We start from the raw sequence: 14,334 nt of genomic DNA on the forward strand, positions 1-14,334 counted from the left end.
GTGCATCAAAAATTGCATTTCTCTACAAAACGAGTACAAAGAAAATTATGTTAAATTGACACCATTAGAGTGAACTTGTAAGAAAATTCATAGTTGATGGCGGTTGTAATTACTCAAACAAGAGAGATTTTTTCATAATTTAATCTTATCTAAAGGGCATCACCGTAATTTACTCGTTTATATTACTGGATCAATGTTGATGGGTTATCAGCCGTAAAGCAAGCCCAACTGAATTGAACTCAACGGTCCAACAAGCTATATATCTACTGAAATCCAACACACTAATCAATTTGAACTTTGAAGTAATAATTTTCGTAATATAGTATATATATATATATTCGTATAAAAAGATCCTAAATATTAATTATATATTTCTTATATCAATGTATAAATTTCCTAATGGCCAAACAAAGCACTTTCTAGTTTCTTGGGGAACAATACAGCAGTGACAATATTCTTAATTTCAAATAATAATTTTCGTAAATTATCAAACGTGGCATTTTCTTGGGGAACAATACAGCTCTCTTGCAAAATGATAAGAGTACAACAAAAATGTATTCTGCACTAAAAAATCAACCAGCGGTCCAGATTAAACCTCACGCCCCACCCCTACCTCATCAACGGCTCTAATTCCCGAACAAACACGCCCTTCAAAAAATAAATCCACAACAGAAAAATTAGCCTTCGTCACTGCTTATATATATAAATAGCATCTCTGCTAAACAAACCGCACTGCACACATTCATTTCTCTCTCTCTACTCTCTCTCTCTTCTTCGTGAATTTTCGGTTATCAATTTTAAGTGAAGAATCATGGGCAAAGGTCCAGGTCTCTACTCTGATATTGGCAAAAGAGCTCGAGGTTTTGATTCCATCCTTTTTTTTTTTCTGCTAATATTCGATTTCATTTATTTGTTCCTTCATTTTTGTTTTCGTTTTTTATGTATAATTTTTTTTTTGAAATAGATCTTCTGAACAAGGATTACAACAGCGACCAGAAGTTTACGCTCACCACCTACTCTCCCACTGGAGTTGTAAGTATTTTTTTTTTGCGGATCTGATTTTATTATTGTTAAAGATATATGTGTGTGAGTTTGCGCGCGTGGAGCTGTGTTTTATATACTAAAAATTCTTCTGTGTTGGTGAAACTATTTTCCGGTGAAATATACGTGATTTAAACTAAAAAAAATAACTAGGTTTTTTTTTGTTCGGTAATTATATTTTTGCTTTTGTATGTTTGAATAGCTATTTTAACTTGCGGCATGGATGATATCTGGAAATTGGTGGTTGTTTCGTGTGTTTTTCTCTGTGCGTTTGAGATATATGCCGATTGTTGAAGTAGATTTGTTGAGATTTTGTGGTAAATGTATGCAGTCTCCATTAATTTGTTGGTCTATAGTTGCGCTCACATGTTTGTCCATTGACAACTCGTTTCTGAGTTTTTTTAGGGTTAACGATGAACAATATTCATGAATATAAGTTACTGTCATTTGTTAATTAATTTGGGCGTTAGTTGAATTTGTTAGTGAAAAACACTGTAAACTGAGCTTCTTTTGTTTCACTGTAGTATTTTGATGTTTAGACGATGCAATATTAGAATAAAACTCAACACGAAAACACATTGGTCTGGAAAATACTACTTCGTTATCAAAGGAAAACACAGGGTGTTGCTTTTGTAAGTTATATGAGATGCTTATTAGATTGTGTATGTGTCTAGTTCATCTCATTTCTCAAAAGACTGGGACATAAAATAGATTCAAATGGAGTAGACAGTAAAAATAATCCTTGAGCAATGCAAGTATTGGTAATAACTGATGCAAAGTTGGTAAAGCCGTTAGTACTTTTTAGGAACTAGCAATTAATGGAATTTGTTACTTCTATGGGCATGTGGTTTCATGTAGTTCTCTGTTGCTCTTGATTCCTTTGGTTTGGTTTTTTAAATGTAATTATTGGCCTGATGAGTTCTTGATTTTTACCTCTCTGTCTTAAGCATATGTTTATTGTTTTTGGTTTTTCGTTTCTTGTCAGACTCTCACTTCGTCGGGTACAAAGAAAGGCGAGCTGTTTCTGGCTGATGTCAACACTCAATTCAAGAACAAGAATGTCACCACTGATATTAAAGTGGACACGAGCTCAAATGTAAGCCTTGCCATCTGCTGCTCTCCTTGGACTACGTTTATTCATGTCGTACTTTCCAATTATTATTCTCTTGCGGCCAAGAGAAGTTGGCATCAAGATATTTGTATGATCTCTTCAGTAACATTCTATTGTAAATTGTTAAATAATACTAATATTGGATTTTGTCTACCTTTGAAACATTTAACCGACTTATTGAAGCCAATTGCAGCTCTTTACTACTATAACAGTTGACGAGCTTACCCCTGGATTGAAGACAATATTGAGCTTTAAAGCTCCTGATCAAAGGTCTGGAAAGGTAAGCTAGATTTCAAGTTCTTTTCTCGACTACATTTAGGCCCTCCGTTCTAATTCGTTGTTCACGATTGACCATTGTAGTTGGAACTTCAATATCTGCACGACTATGCTGGATTGAGCTCAAGCATTGGATTGACTGCCAATCCCGTTGTAAACTTCGCTGGTGTTTTTGGTAACAACAAGCTTGCTCTGGGAAGTGATGTGTCTTTTGATACCAAGGAAGGAGCTTTTCTCAAGTACAACTTTGGCGCTAGCTTCACAAATGCTGATCTTATAGCTGCAGTGACTCTGTAAGTTGGTGTCAATTGCTTCTTCTTGTTTGTTTATCCTAAATTTATTGAAATTATAATCTGGGCAACTGTTAAAACATGCACTCAAGTTGCCTTCGTTTACATTTCCAAATTATTTTCCATCATCTATAATACGATTTCCCATAAAACATAAACAAAAATTACTTCCATTCTCAAAATCTATTCCCAAAACACCATTCCCTCAAAATGAAATTCGTTTGCATTTCAAAATCCCTTTTCTCGTTTACCACCATTTCAAAATTCTTTCGATTTTACTCATTATCCGAACATATAAACAAACATCACTCCCACTCTCAAATTTTTTTCCCTTCAACGTCATTCTCCCAAAATGAAATATGTTTCGTTTACATTTCAAAATCCCTTTTTCTCATTCGAGAAATGCATAAATCGGTGTTTTGTTTACCATTTCAAGATCCTCTCAATTTTACTTATATCCCCAACATATAATAAACAAACATTACCCCCATTCTTCAAAATCTTTTCCCAAAACACTATTCTGAATCAAACATAGTTTTGTCTTTGGTTTATGTATTCCCGATAAAATTCTGAATCTGCCATTTTCTTGGTGTAGGAACAACAAGTTTGATTCGGTGAGTGCATCATACTACCACACAGTGAGCCCATTGACCAACACTGCAGTGGGTGGAGAGTTTACCCACAGCTTCTCGAGCAGCGAGAACACTATCACAGTTGGCACTCAGCATTCACTGGACCCACTCACCAACGTGAAAGCACGTGTGAACAATGCTGGCAAGGTTAGCGCTCTGATCCAGCACGAGTGGCGCCCAAAGTCTCTCATCACCGTTTCTACTGAAGTCGATGCCAAAGCTTTTGACAAGAGTGCCAAATTTGGCTTGGCTTTGGCCCTCAAGCCTTAAACGATTCTTCCTTTTTTTAGGGTTTGAATGAGAATTGAACTTGTCGTGTTGGGTGGTTGTAGAAAGACAATTAGGCTGTTGGTTGATTTCCTAATTCCATTTGACTATATAACGACTTCTCTTTCTCGTTTAACAGTTGAACACTTTTTGAGCCTGAAATTTTCTTAAATCGAATCAGGGCAGCTATTATTTGTTTCTTATTAAAGTTGTCTTCGGTTCTGGTTCGGCAGGTACCAGACTTTGTCATGTCGTAAAACTATGTTTGATATGACTGAGAATAAGTGAATTTCAGGGGATGTTTTGCCCTTGGAGCTGTGAAAATTTTGTGTTTGCATTTTACTTGCGCAGTTTATTTCGAAGGCAAGATGTGTGAAATTGTTTGCTGTTATTAGCTTTGGGCAAACAATTTCATGTGATGTTGTGCCCATATTATCTGCATTTCATACGTAAAATACCAAATTTCTAGATATAAAAACAGAGCAATTTTCATACGGTGGTTTGTATCACTTGTGGGCAATTATTTTATAACTGTACTCATTTGAAGGTTTTGGGCTTAGCTTTGTTCTTGAGCAGTTGTGCTTCTTTGATAATCTTTGAGATGAGAAATAACTAGGGGTGTGAACGCGCAGAACTCGAGCCGAGTCCGCTTATTCTCGAGCTCGACAAGTTGAATTTTTTTGGCTCGAGCTTGAATTCTTTATTGGATTCTAAAGTATAAAAATCTTCAAAGCTACAAAAAAATTGACACAAAAGAAGTATAAAATCATTTTTGGAAACAAAATAAAGTGTTCCGATGTACGAAATTTCAGATTAAGAGACCATTTAATCCTCTCGTCTCTCTCCAAGTTCAGAAGGGTGCTGCTCCAAGCTTCCACACGCGTCTCTTCTCGTCTTCTTCGCTGTCATGCGCAAACCCGTGGCAATGCTCTTCGTCTTCTTCCTCATCATCTTCTCAATTTCCAAACGATCATTTCGTAGAACACTTGGACAAATGAATTTCAATTTCTGATTTATTCGATACAAATTTATTTGAACTGGACAAGGAGCATTATGTAATATTTAAAGGTACATAATTAAAGATAATATATATATATATATATATATATATATATATATATATATATATATATATATATTCTGAAAAACAAATAGTACGATATATTTTTTAAAGGGGAAATATGCAATACCCCCTCAAATGGAAAATATTATGAGCAAAACCCATTTGACTTTTAAGACTTTTGTCAAAACCCAAAATTCAATCTTAATTAGTGAAACCCCCTCAATAAACGTGATAAGCCAAAACTACCCTTATAAGTAAGTGTTTTTTAAATGGGAGGTGATAAATGTCGTTTCAGTTTTCATAATGTCGTTTTGACTTCAAACGTGGTTTTGACCATTTTCGAGTTTGAATTTGGCAAAATTCAGAACATGAAATTTGTAATTCTTTGAGTTAGCATTCGAATCTAATTTGAATCGCCAAGATTGGATGTCGGTTGAGAAAGTTATGCATGAATTAATGAACACTGCCCACAACTTTGATGTTTTAAATTATGTAAAATTTAAAACGTAACTCATTCATGCATAACTTTGTCACCCGACATCCAATCCAGGTGATTCATGTTGTATTGGAAAGCTATCTCAAAGGACTACAGTTACCGTCTTTTGAACTTTGCCAAATTCAAAATAGAAAATAGTCAAAATCACTTTCGAAGTCAGAACGACATTAGTAAAATTAAAACGACATTTATCATTTCAGTTTTTAAATAATTACAATATTTATTTTCCATAACCTCTTACGTGATTGTAGGATTACATTAATTCTCTCTTTATATCTCCATATCTCTCTTTGTTCTCCCTCTCCTCTCGTTCTCTCACAATTAGGGTAACATCATATATTATTACAGACACCTCTCGATTCTTATATGATTATTTGTCGATATTTTTTTTTTCTTTTTTGCGCTTACGAAACATTGATCTCTCAACCTCTGAGATTCAATTCAATCTCACCCAACTTGGTGTTCCTGTCTTGGTGCAAAAAATAATTGCTACTATTTTTTTGGTGTTTATATGTGAAAGAACTTTGATATGGGGATGGATACGAACAATGATATTGTCTTCTGTCTGGATGTTGTTCGTCAAGTGAGGGTGAGTTTTTTTTCACGAGTGTTGTGCCGTCAAGACTTGCTACGGTGTCAAACCTCCCAAAAAACTCATGTTGTCGCCTCCTACACATCATACCACCTTCATTTCGTTATTTTTGATTTTTTTTTTTTCCTCTCCAGATCTGAAGTAGCAACGTCAACGTGACTATAGTCTGGTTCTAATGTGACTATTCGATTTTTTTTGCTACTTTCTGTTTTCGTGTTCTTGGAAGCTTATGAGCAACTCAAGATGCCTTTTGGCATTTAAATTTTTTTGCTTGTGACTGTGTGTGGTTTTGAATATTAGAGAGAGAGAGAGAGCCCATCATATATATATATATATATATATATAATGATTTTTTATTAATTTTTTTATTTATGTATTTTTCGATTTCTCCTTCTTTTTTCTTTTTTTCCAGATCTGAAAATACAGTTCAAATATGTACGGTAGCAGCAACATGACTATAGTCATATTTATGTATTTTTCGAGTATGACTATTGTTGAATATGATTGTAGTCATATTCGAATATGTTCTATTCTCGTTTCAAGTTGACTTGTAATAACAAGATTCAAATTGTGGTTTTTTGTGATTTTTTTGTGTGGATGTTGATTGCATTGTTTCCCTACACAATAGGTAATCTTTGTTGTTTTATATAATTTGATAAACATCACTTTACCGCACTATATAATCGAAATTTTGAAGTTAAAAATTTTAAAAAGTGCAATATAAAGAAAGAATATGACTACAGTTATATAGTCACATATAGTCATATTAGACTATAGTCTTATTCAACTATAGTCATATTCGGCGTAGTACACTTGTTGGGGAAAAAAAAATCAATTTTTCGTTTAAAAAAATTAAGAAAATATGCCTATAATCATATTCAACTACAGTCATATTCGGCTATAGTCATATTCAACTATAGTCATATTCAGCATAGTAAACTTGTCGGGGGAAATTTCAATTTTTCGTTTAAAAAGAATTTAAGAAATATTAAAAAAAATTAAAACAAATAAATAATAAAAAAATAAAAAATAAAAAATAAAAAAAATAAAAGCTTAGGTCTGCAAAGTTTTGATTAGTGGGTTTTAATTTTTGTACGTGATGAAGCAGATTTTTTTTTTTTTTTTGATTTGGTGGCTGATTTTATGGAGCTCGGTTATTGAGCTGATTTTATTTTTTATTTTTTCTTTAATTAGTTGGCTGATTATAAGGAACTTGGATATTGAGTTGGAAAAAAATCGCTATTATATTGGCATTATTTAAGGAACACGACGTGGAATTATTAATTATTGGGTAGGAGATTTTATAATTTTAGAAGGGTAGTATTGGAATTAATATTTGTAGGGGTTTATCACAAAGAAAGATTTGAGGGTTGGACATATCACCATTTATTATTCATCCAAGGGGTTTATTGCTAAAGACCCCTTTTTTAAAAGGGGGCAACTATTTTGAATACTAATTTTTGCTTAGTTGAATACTACCAAGTTGAAAACCACAATTGAGTACATATTTATAAGTTTTTTTTTACTTTAATACCAAAATAAAAATAAAAGTACAAAAATACCCTTTCATACAAAATACTAATTACATCAATTTTTCTTTGAAATTACCTATTTGAAAACCAAATAAAAAAAAAGAAAAAAAAAATTCAAACACAAAAAAACCTCCCTCCGTCCACCCCTCCCTCCGTCCACCCCTCCCACGCCGCCCGACGCCGCCGCCGCCGCTCCAACCATCGCCGCCGCCGGACGCCGACGCCAAACACCGCCGAACGCCGCCCAACGTCGCCCAAAGCCGCCGCCGTCGTCGTCTTCGAATAGTAAGTTATAGTTGTTTCGATTTTTTTTCTTTAATATTTATTTAAGATTTGATTGTTTGATATGGGTAATTAGGATTTGGTTGTTTTAGGTTAGAATGATCGTTAATTAGTAATGGGTGCATCTGATTTCAGTCGATTTGAGCATTGATTTGAGATTCGTGGGTCGGTTCTTCGTTCACCATTTTCGACCTGTATATGTCGATTTTCGATGAATTTTCGACAGGTTGATGTCGAAAATTCATCAAAAATCGACATGTAGATGTCGAAAATGGTGAAATTGTTGAATTTGGAATTTTGGCAATTCGACAGCTACCTGTCGAAAATTGGTTGAATTTTCGACAGCGACTTGTCGAAAATTCAACCAATTTTCGACAGGTAGCTGTCGAATTTAAACTGTGAATTTTTTTTTTTCCTATTTTTATTTGCTTGTGTTTATATTATGTATATTAATTTTTATTTGTGTGTTATTTTGCAGTGGAAGAACCACGTGAACCTCGTATACCTCCGACTGTCTCGAACCGTAAGAAGAGGAAGGAATTATCCGATAGAGGCAAGGGCATACCAGTCACGACCAAGAAAAAGACCACGACCAAGAAGAAGTCTGGAGAGGGTTCTTCGTCAACGAATCCGGTGCCGGTTCTACCTTCGACTGTAGAAGTTGGTGATTCGAGCAACGAACCGGTCCGAGGTCCCGAGATACCGGAATTGTACACAAAATTTGATAAGCACATTGCTTATCATATTGTGAACGGAGGGCCAGATCGTTCGGAGCGCGGCTCAGAATTTCGAATACGAAATCACACAGGAACTTTGAAAGGTTGGGAGCCGGCGCCGTTTATTACAGAGGTAGTACAAAGATGTGGTTTAATGTCAGTTGTACAGGCATCGTACAATACTGTGGACGGCCATCTACTTAGAGCCTTCATAGAGAGATGGCAGCCAGCTACCAACACATTTCACTTACCTGTTGGAGAGATGACCATCACACTTGACGATGTGAGTACGTTGGTCGGTTTGCCAGTTGTTGGGCGTACCGTAGCTTGCGAGCGTTTGGTCCGTGATTCCAAAACGATCCCCAGTACTTTGATGTTCGAGTTGCTAGGTGAGTACCCGGACGATGTAAACAAGAAGAAAGCGGTCAAGTTGGAATGGTTGAAGGCTAAATTTAGCAAAGTGACCATGAGAGATAGTGCGGAGAAGAGGACAAACGCCATTCGGGCGTATTTGTTATTTTTGCTCGGGTGTACTATACTGTGCGACAAGACAGGCAACATGGGAGATAGTGCGGAGAACCGACATTGATGATTTCTCGAACGTGCATACGAAATCGTGGATGGATCGTGTCAATGTACTTATTCTTGCCGAACAAACCTGGTGGCAATCCCACATCTGCATCTTCAAATAATGGTTTGAACGACTCTTGTGTCGGTATAGTGCTTTTTCCTGACTCTTGAGTTGGTATAGTGTTGAAAGAATCATTCGAATGCCCTCGTAATCTCATCAGTACAGGTATAAGCTGCAGTATATTACACTTCATTACTCAGCACAATTATAAAATACAATTTCAATGAAATGAGACGATAGTAGCGACATTTACCTTTGGAGAACAACTAGCTTGCTTCGATTTTTTTTTCTTTGGCTCCACATACTCAAAATGTGATTTGTCCCGGGTGCTTGATTTGTCTTTCCTACTTTTTGCCGGTCGACCTTTGCTAACAACTTTTTCACTTGGCTCCGTAAGGTTAGTCTTCTCTGGGTGGGTAAAATGTCTCAAATGGTTGCGCAATCGAGTTCTTGCATCGAGATCGGCACATTCAAAGAGCTTCTGGTATTCCGATAATTCTTCGTCGATGGTTGGTAGGATGACTTGGCCTGTGGTCGCGACGGGCTCCATACTCATGTGTTTCCAATACGAGCCTATTAACTCAAGTGGGATAGGACATTTGTTCACAACAACATACTCATGAAGTTCATGGCGACATGGTAGACTGTGGGTTGTTCGGATGGCGCAACTACAACCCATATCGCTCGGTTGCAATAGTTTCGCATTGTCCACCTCAACTTTGAGTAGTTGCAGAGCGTATTTTGAGATACTTCCACGAAGCTCATTGTATATCAACGTTTTGAAAGTGTGCTCGTAAGTATTTTTACTTACTTCAAAGGAAGCCTTGATGTCATTGTGTTGTTCGACAATTTGATTGTGGACTTTCGTATACAAATCCACAAATGTGCCAGTTGAATTACGCACATCCCTTTTCATTCGTCCGTGTGCCCCCTCCACCCTATTAGAAGTGTACGTTCCAAAATGAGTATACTTATTTGTCCACACCGATACAAGTCTCTCCTTGTACGGATCCAACCATGAATTAGCTACATACTCTATAGCCGGGAGATAACCCATAAATGTTCTTTTCAAATCCTCCCAATCCTCATTGAACTCCTCTATGGTATTTCTTTCAATAAGAGCCGAAAAACTCGACTGAAATTGCTTCCATTTGGTGATGTCATTTGGGAACAATTTTTTACAATTGGCCACTATATTCTTGTTCACATGCCACCGACACAGCAAGTGATGACTCGATGGATACACATTGGCCACTGCTTTCATTAAACCCAAATCTCGATCTGTTACAATGCAATTAGGCCGAGGACAACTGGTCATGGCCTCCTTCAAACAACGCAACGCCCATTCAAAATTTTCCGTCTTTTCGTGGTCCAAGTATGCAAAGGCAATTGAGAACGTCTTGTTGGTACAAGTAAAACCCACAATCTCAAGAAATGGGAGTCCGTAACGATTGGTCTTGTACGTGCAATCGATGACGAATACGTACGGATACGACTGTGCCAACTTAATGCATTTCGGGTGGATCCAAAACAAGTCGGTAATCGCATTCAACTCGTTCGATCTATGGTACGAGAGGTATTCATCTTCTTTCAACTTGACGAACAATGATTGCAATTGAGATCTCCCATCCAATTCACTGAAATTTAACTTAGAGATAGTATTGTAAACTGTCTTCATACCAGTTACATTAGACGGGTCCTTTTGCTTCAATGCTCTTAGACATGCCCTTGGTTTCACCATTGCTTTCTTCATAGTGTGAACAAAGGAAACATCCTCCTTTGATAATCTTCCGGCATAAGAGTGTCCGTGCAAGTTTTCGAATAAGTTGTGGTTGTGAATACCACAACTAACATCCAATTTCCACTCAGCCTTTTCATCATCCTTGTGTTCTCTTGTCCCCTTCAATTTAAACGGACAATTGCATTTCTTTGAACCGGTGCTCCTTTTTCCCGGTCTTTGATCATCTTCACCTGGTACCTTCTTGCCAACATAATGGCCCCCACGCTCACAACGAACAATCACATACGGTGTCCTACGTCCTCTATCCCCGTCACTCGAACCCCCAATCATTAACACCATTCCAATTCTTTTACATACTTCACGAACCCATGCCATTAAAGCTTCTTTTGTTGGGAATTTTTCTGACGTGGTAAATGAATGGGTGCAATCGATCTACACAAAAGTGTCGAAAATATAAGACAAGTAAATTTGCAACAGGAACCAAATCGACACTTAAGTGTCGAAAATTACCCATATTTTCGACACTTAAGTGTCGAAAATACCCTTAAGTTTCGACACCAAAGTGTCGAATTATGATACAATTGTCGACACTTTAGTGTCGAAAATTACCCATATTTTCGACACTAAAGTGTCGAAAATTGTATCATAATTCGACACTTTGGTGTCGGAACTTAAGGGTATTTTCGACACATACACGTCGAAAAATAAGGGTATTTTCGACCTGTATGTGTCGAAAATACATGGCGAGTTTTAAAAAAAAAAAAATTTCAAAATCGATGTTTTAGCTCAAAAAATACATGAATACATACCTGAATGGGTTCTCCTTGCTCGTAAACTACCATTCTATTGTCATTTGAGGCCATTTTGCAAGTTGTGTAAGGTTTTGATTTCTTTTGTTTTGGGGTTTTTTAGGAGGGTTTTTGGGGAGGGAGAAGAAGGAGGTGGAGGAGGTGAGGGGTTTGTGAGTGAGGAGGGAAATGTTTTTTTTAGGTATTTGATTATTTGGTTTTTAAGAAAGAAAAATAATATTTGTAATATTTTTTGGTTTTAATTTTCATTAAGGGTATTAAAGTAATTTACAATTAATTATTTATTTTTTATTTTTTTGGTATTCAAGTAAGCAAAAAATAGTATTTGAAATAGTGAATCCCTTTTTAAAATACCATTATATGATGAATTAAATAAATTTGCAAAAAAAAGAAAGATCGTTTCCTTATTTAAACAAACACAAAGAAGGAATATAGTTAAATAATGCCATGAACTGAATAATAAATATGGAAGCGAATTAATTACAGTAACTATTATATAAACACCTGCATGCAATCCGTTGCCAACACAAACTATCCAAGGTTTTTACCTTTCAACTTTTTTTTCTTCATCTTCTCTTGAAGGAGTTCAGATAATTGAATAAGGTGAGTTATAATCTCTATATAATCTTTGTTACTTATATTTGGTTTTCTTTGGATTATTCTCTTCCGATTCCTTTGGTCGTTTATTGAATGTAAATTGCGATTCCGTTCAATTCTTGTGTTATAATCTGAATTTCTTTTGTTCATGAGTTCGAATTTGGTGCTGTGTATAGAAAAAAAAATCACAATTTTCCGCCCGAGGAACGAATTTCTTTTGTTCATGCGTTCGAATTTGTACTGTCTCACGTATTCTATAATATGTGTCTCGATCTCTATGTGTTTCTACTTTGATTTTTTTTTAATTATTTACTTAATTATGTTTTTTTTGTTATTGGTGGATTAATGCTATATTGTATAATTCTACGTGTGACGAATATATTTTTTGTAGAAAAATAACATTATGGAGATGAAGATCGAGATGGAAAATTCTGAGAGCTCCCCCGAATACATATACTCGGTAACAGAAGAATATCTCAAATAAATCGAACAAGCATTGGACTACGCGTGGGATAATTTCGAAACCTATATTGACCCTGTTGACGCTGAAGCCGTACTAGCCGACCCGGTACTGAGCAACCCACCACCGGAGATGGTGTTGCCACCACCGCCACCGCCGCCACCATTGTTTTCACCACCGTCAATAATCATCCCAAATAATAATAATGATAATAATAATAATGCCGTCTACAAAAGATTTGAAGAGCTGGATTTGCAGCACCGGGAACTGATGGAAAGGGCGAATCAGGTTGAAAAGGCGGTTGACTATCTGATGATCTACTATTACCTGAGGAAGAATGGGTCCCTCCCGCCGTATCACGACAAGCTTAATTCTACAGTGGAATGATTTACCGACAGAATGAACACCCTCCAGAAATCTTACAGAGCAAAACTATTGTTGGATCCTGACACCGACACTGACGCCGCTTCTCATTCATGTCTTGATCTCATGATCCTCAAGTTTCGACACATGAAGCTGATGTGACGTCATCTTCAGACATAAATTATTAATGCCCCTTAAAAAAAAAAGAAAAAAAAATTGGACTAGTATTATCATGTTTTGGTTGAATTTGTTTACATTTATCTATTTACTATTTCCATTTAAATTGGACATCAATTCTTCATATCTATTTGTTTCCATTTATGGCATCATGTGCTTTTTTATTTATTTTTACTACTTAAATATATATATTTATTAGACTAGCTTGATATTGGTCTAGTATTAACTTGTTTTCGTTGAATTTGTTCTAGTTATTATCATTGATTCTTCTATTTTTTGGGTTTATTCTATGCTACATGGTGTAGAATGTAGATCTTTACCATTTATATACAGACAACCACACACATATATAGATTAGTGTGTGTAGATCAATAGTACGATTATACCGAATGAATATCCTTAAATTTATCAATTGAATGAGTGTTTTTTAGACAATACATAGTTGAGAGGTATCTATAATAATATAAACAAGAGTGGTTGTTTCGTAATTTGTCCTTATCTCAAATCTACAAGCAAATTAGTTCGTTGTCTCATAAAAGAGTGGTTGTTTCGTAATTTGTGTTGAAATTAGTTCCACCAAAGGCATAATTACGAAGGTAATTTGGTTTTGGAGGAAGAATCGGAAGAATTTGGAAATGAGGCAAAACACATTAAATAATCAGAAAATTGCAATTTTGTATGACTTACAACGCCAATCCATTTTATATTTATTTTATTCATTTTTTAAAAGATACCATGTTTTTACTCTTAATAATATTGAAACTAGGAGGGTCTTTGATTAAACTTATAAGTTATAAACAAAGTTTATAAGATATTTAAGAGCTTATAAGCTCTCACAAAGTTTTTGACAATTTTTTTAAAAATATCTTAAAAAATCATAAAGTAAGCTGCTCGAGAGCAAATAAGATTATTTTGAAAAATACGTATGCCACATCTTTTTATTTAAGATCTAATAATGAGTATAAACATATTATAAACCCATTATCCAAACACTTCAAAAATTAATTTAAAAAATAGGATAAATTACAACCACCTCCTGAGGTATGGTCAAATTACGAAAAAACCCTTCCTATTTGGATAATACAACTACCCCTCAACCATGAATTTTCTTACACGTTCACCCTTATGGTGCCAAATTTAACATAATCTTATAGGTTTCGTGTAATGTTCTCTAGTTTGTACTCGTTTTATGCAAAAATACAATTTCTGATGCATCACAATTTGATATTTACAAGCCAAAAACACATCTTATGATCTC

The 14,334-nt window shown here is 35.4% G+C and overlaps 2 protein-coding genes across 2 annotated transcripts; one reads left to right on the forward strand and one right to left on the reverse strand.

Moving 5' to 3' along the window:
* Nucleotides 1-423: 423 nt before the first annotated feature.
* LOC105960963 (mitochondrial outer membrane protein porin of 34 kDa) lies at nucleotides 424-3,941 on the forward strand. Its single transcript, XM_012985183.2, has 6 exons — nucleotides 424-860; nucleotides 965-1,032; nucleotides 2,027-2,137; nucleotides 2,346-2,432; nucleotides 2,513-2,721; nucleotides 3,314-3,941. Exons 1-6 carry the CDS (start codon nucleotides 812-814, stop codon nucleotides 3,618-3,620), a joined length of 831 nt encoding a protein of 276 aa, XP_012840637.2. The 5' UTR covers nucleotides 424-811; the 3' UTR covers nucleotides 3,621-3,941.
* A 526-nt stretch (nucleotides 3,942-4,467) lies between these two features.
* Nucleotides 4,468-11,661, reverse strand: LOC148767164 (protein FAR1-RELATED SEQUENCE 5-like). The gene is made up of 6 exons (XM_088825979.1): nucleotides 11,480-11,661; nucleotides 9,183-11,102; nucleotides 8,938-9,101; nucleotides 8,550-8,836; nucleotides 8,088-8,234; nucleotides 4,468-4,568 (listed from the first exon to the last, which is right to left on the reverse strand). The coding sequence occupies exons 1-6, from the start codon at nucleotides 11,531-11,533 to the stop codon at nucleotides 4,468-4,470; spliced, it is 2,673 nt and encodes an 890-aa protein (XP_088682105.1). The 5' UTR covers nucleotides 11,534-11,661.
* Nucleotides 11,662-14,334: the final 2,673 nt, after the last annotated feature.

Source organism: Erythranthe guttata, chromosome 11 (assembly GCF_056151865.1).
Source record: "Erythranthe guttata isolate IM_541 chromosome 11, IM_541, whole genome shotgun sequence".
In the NCBI taxonomy this organism is placed as follows: domain Eukaryota; kingdom Viridiplantae; phylum Streptophyta; class Magnoliopsida; order Lamiales; family Phrymaceae; genus Erythranthe; species Erythranthe guttata.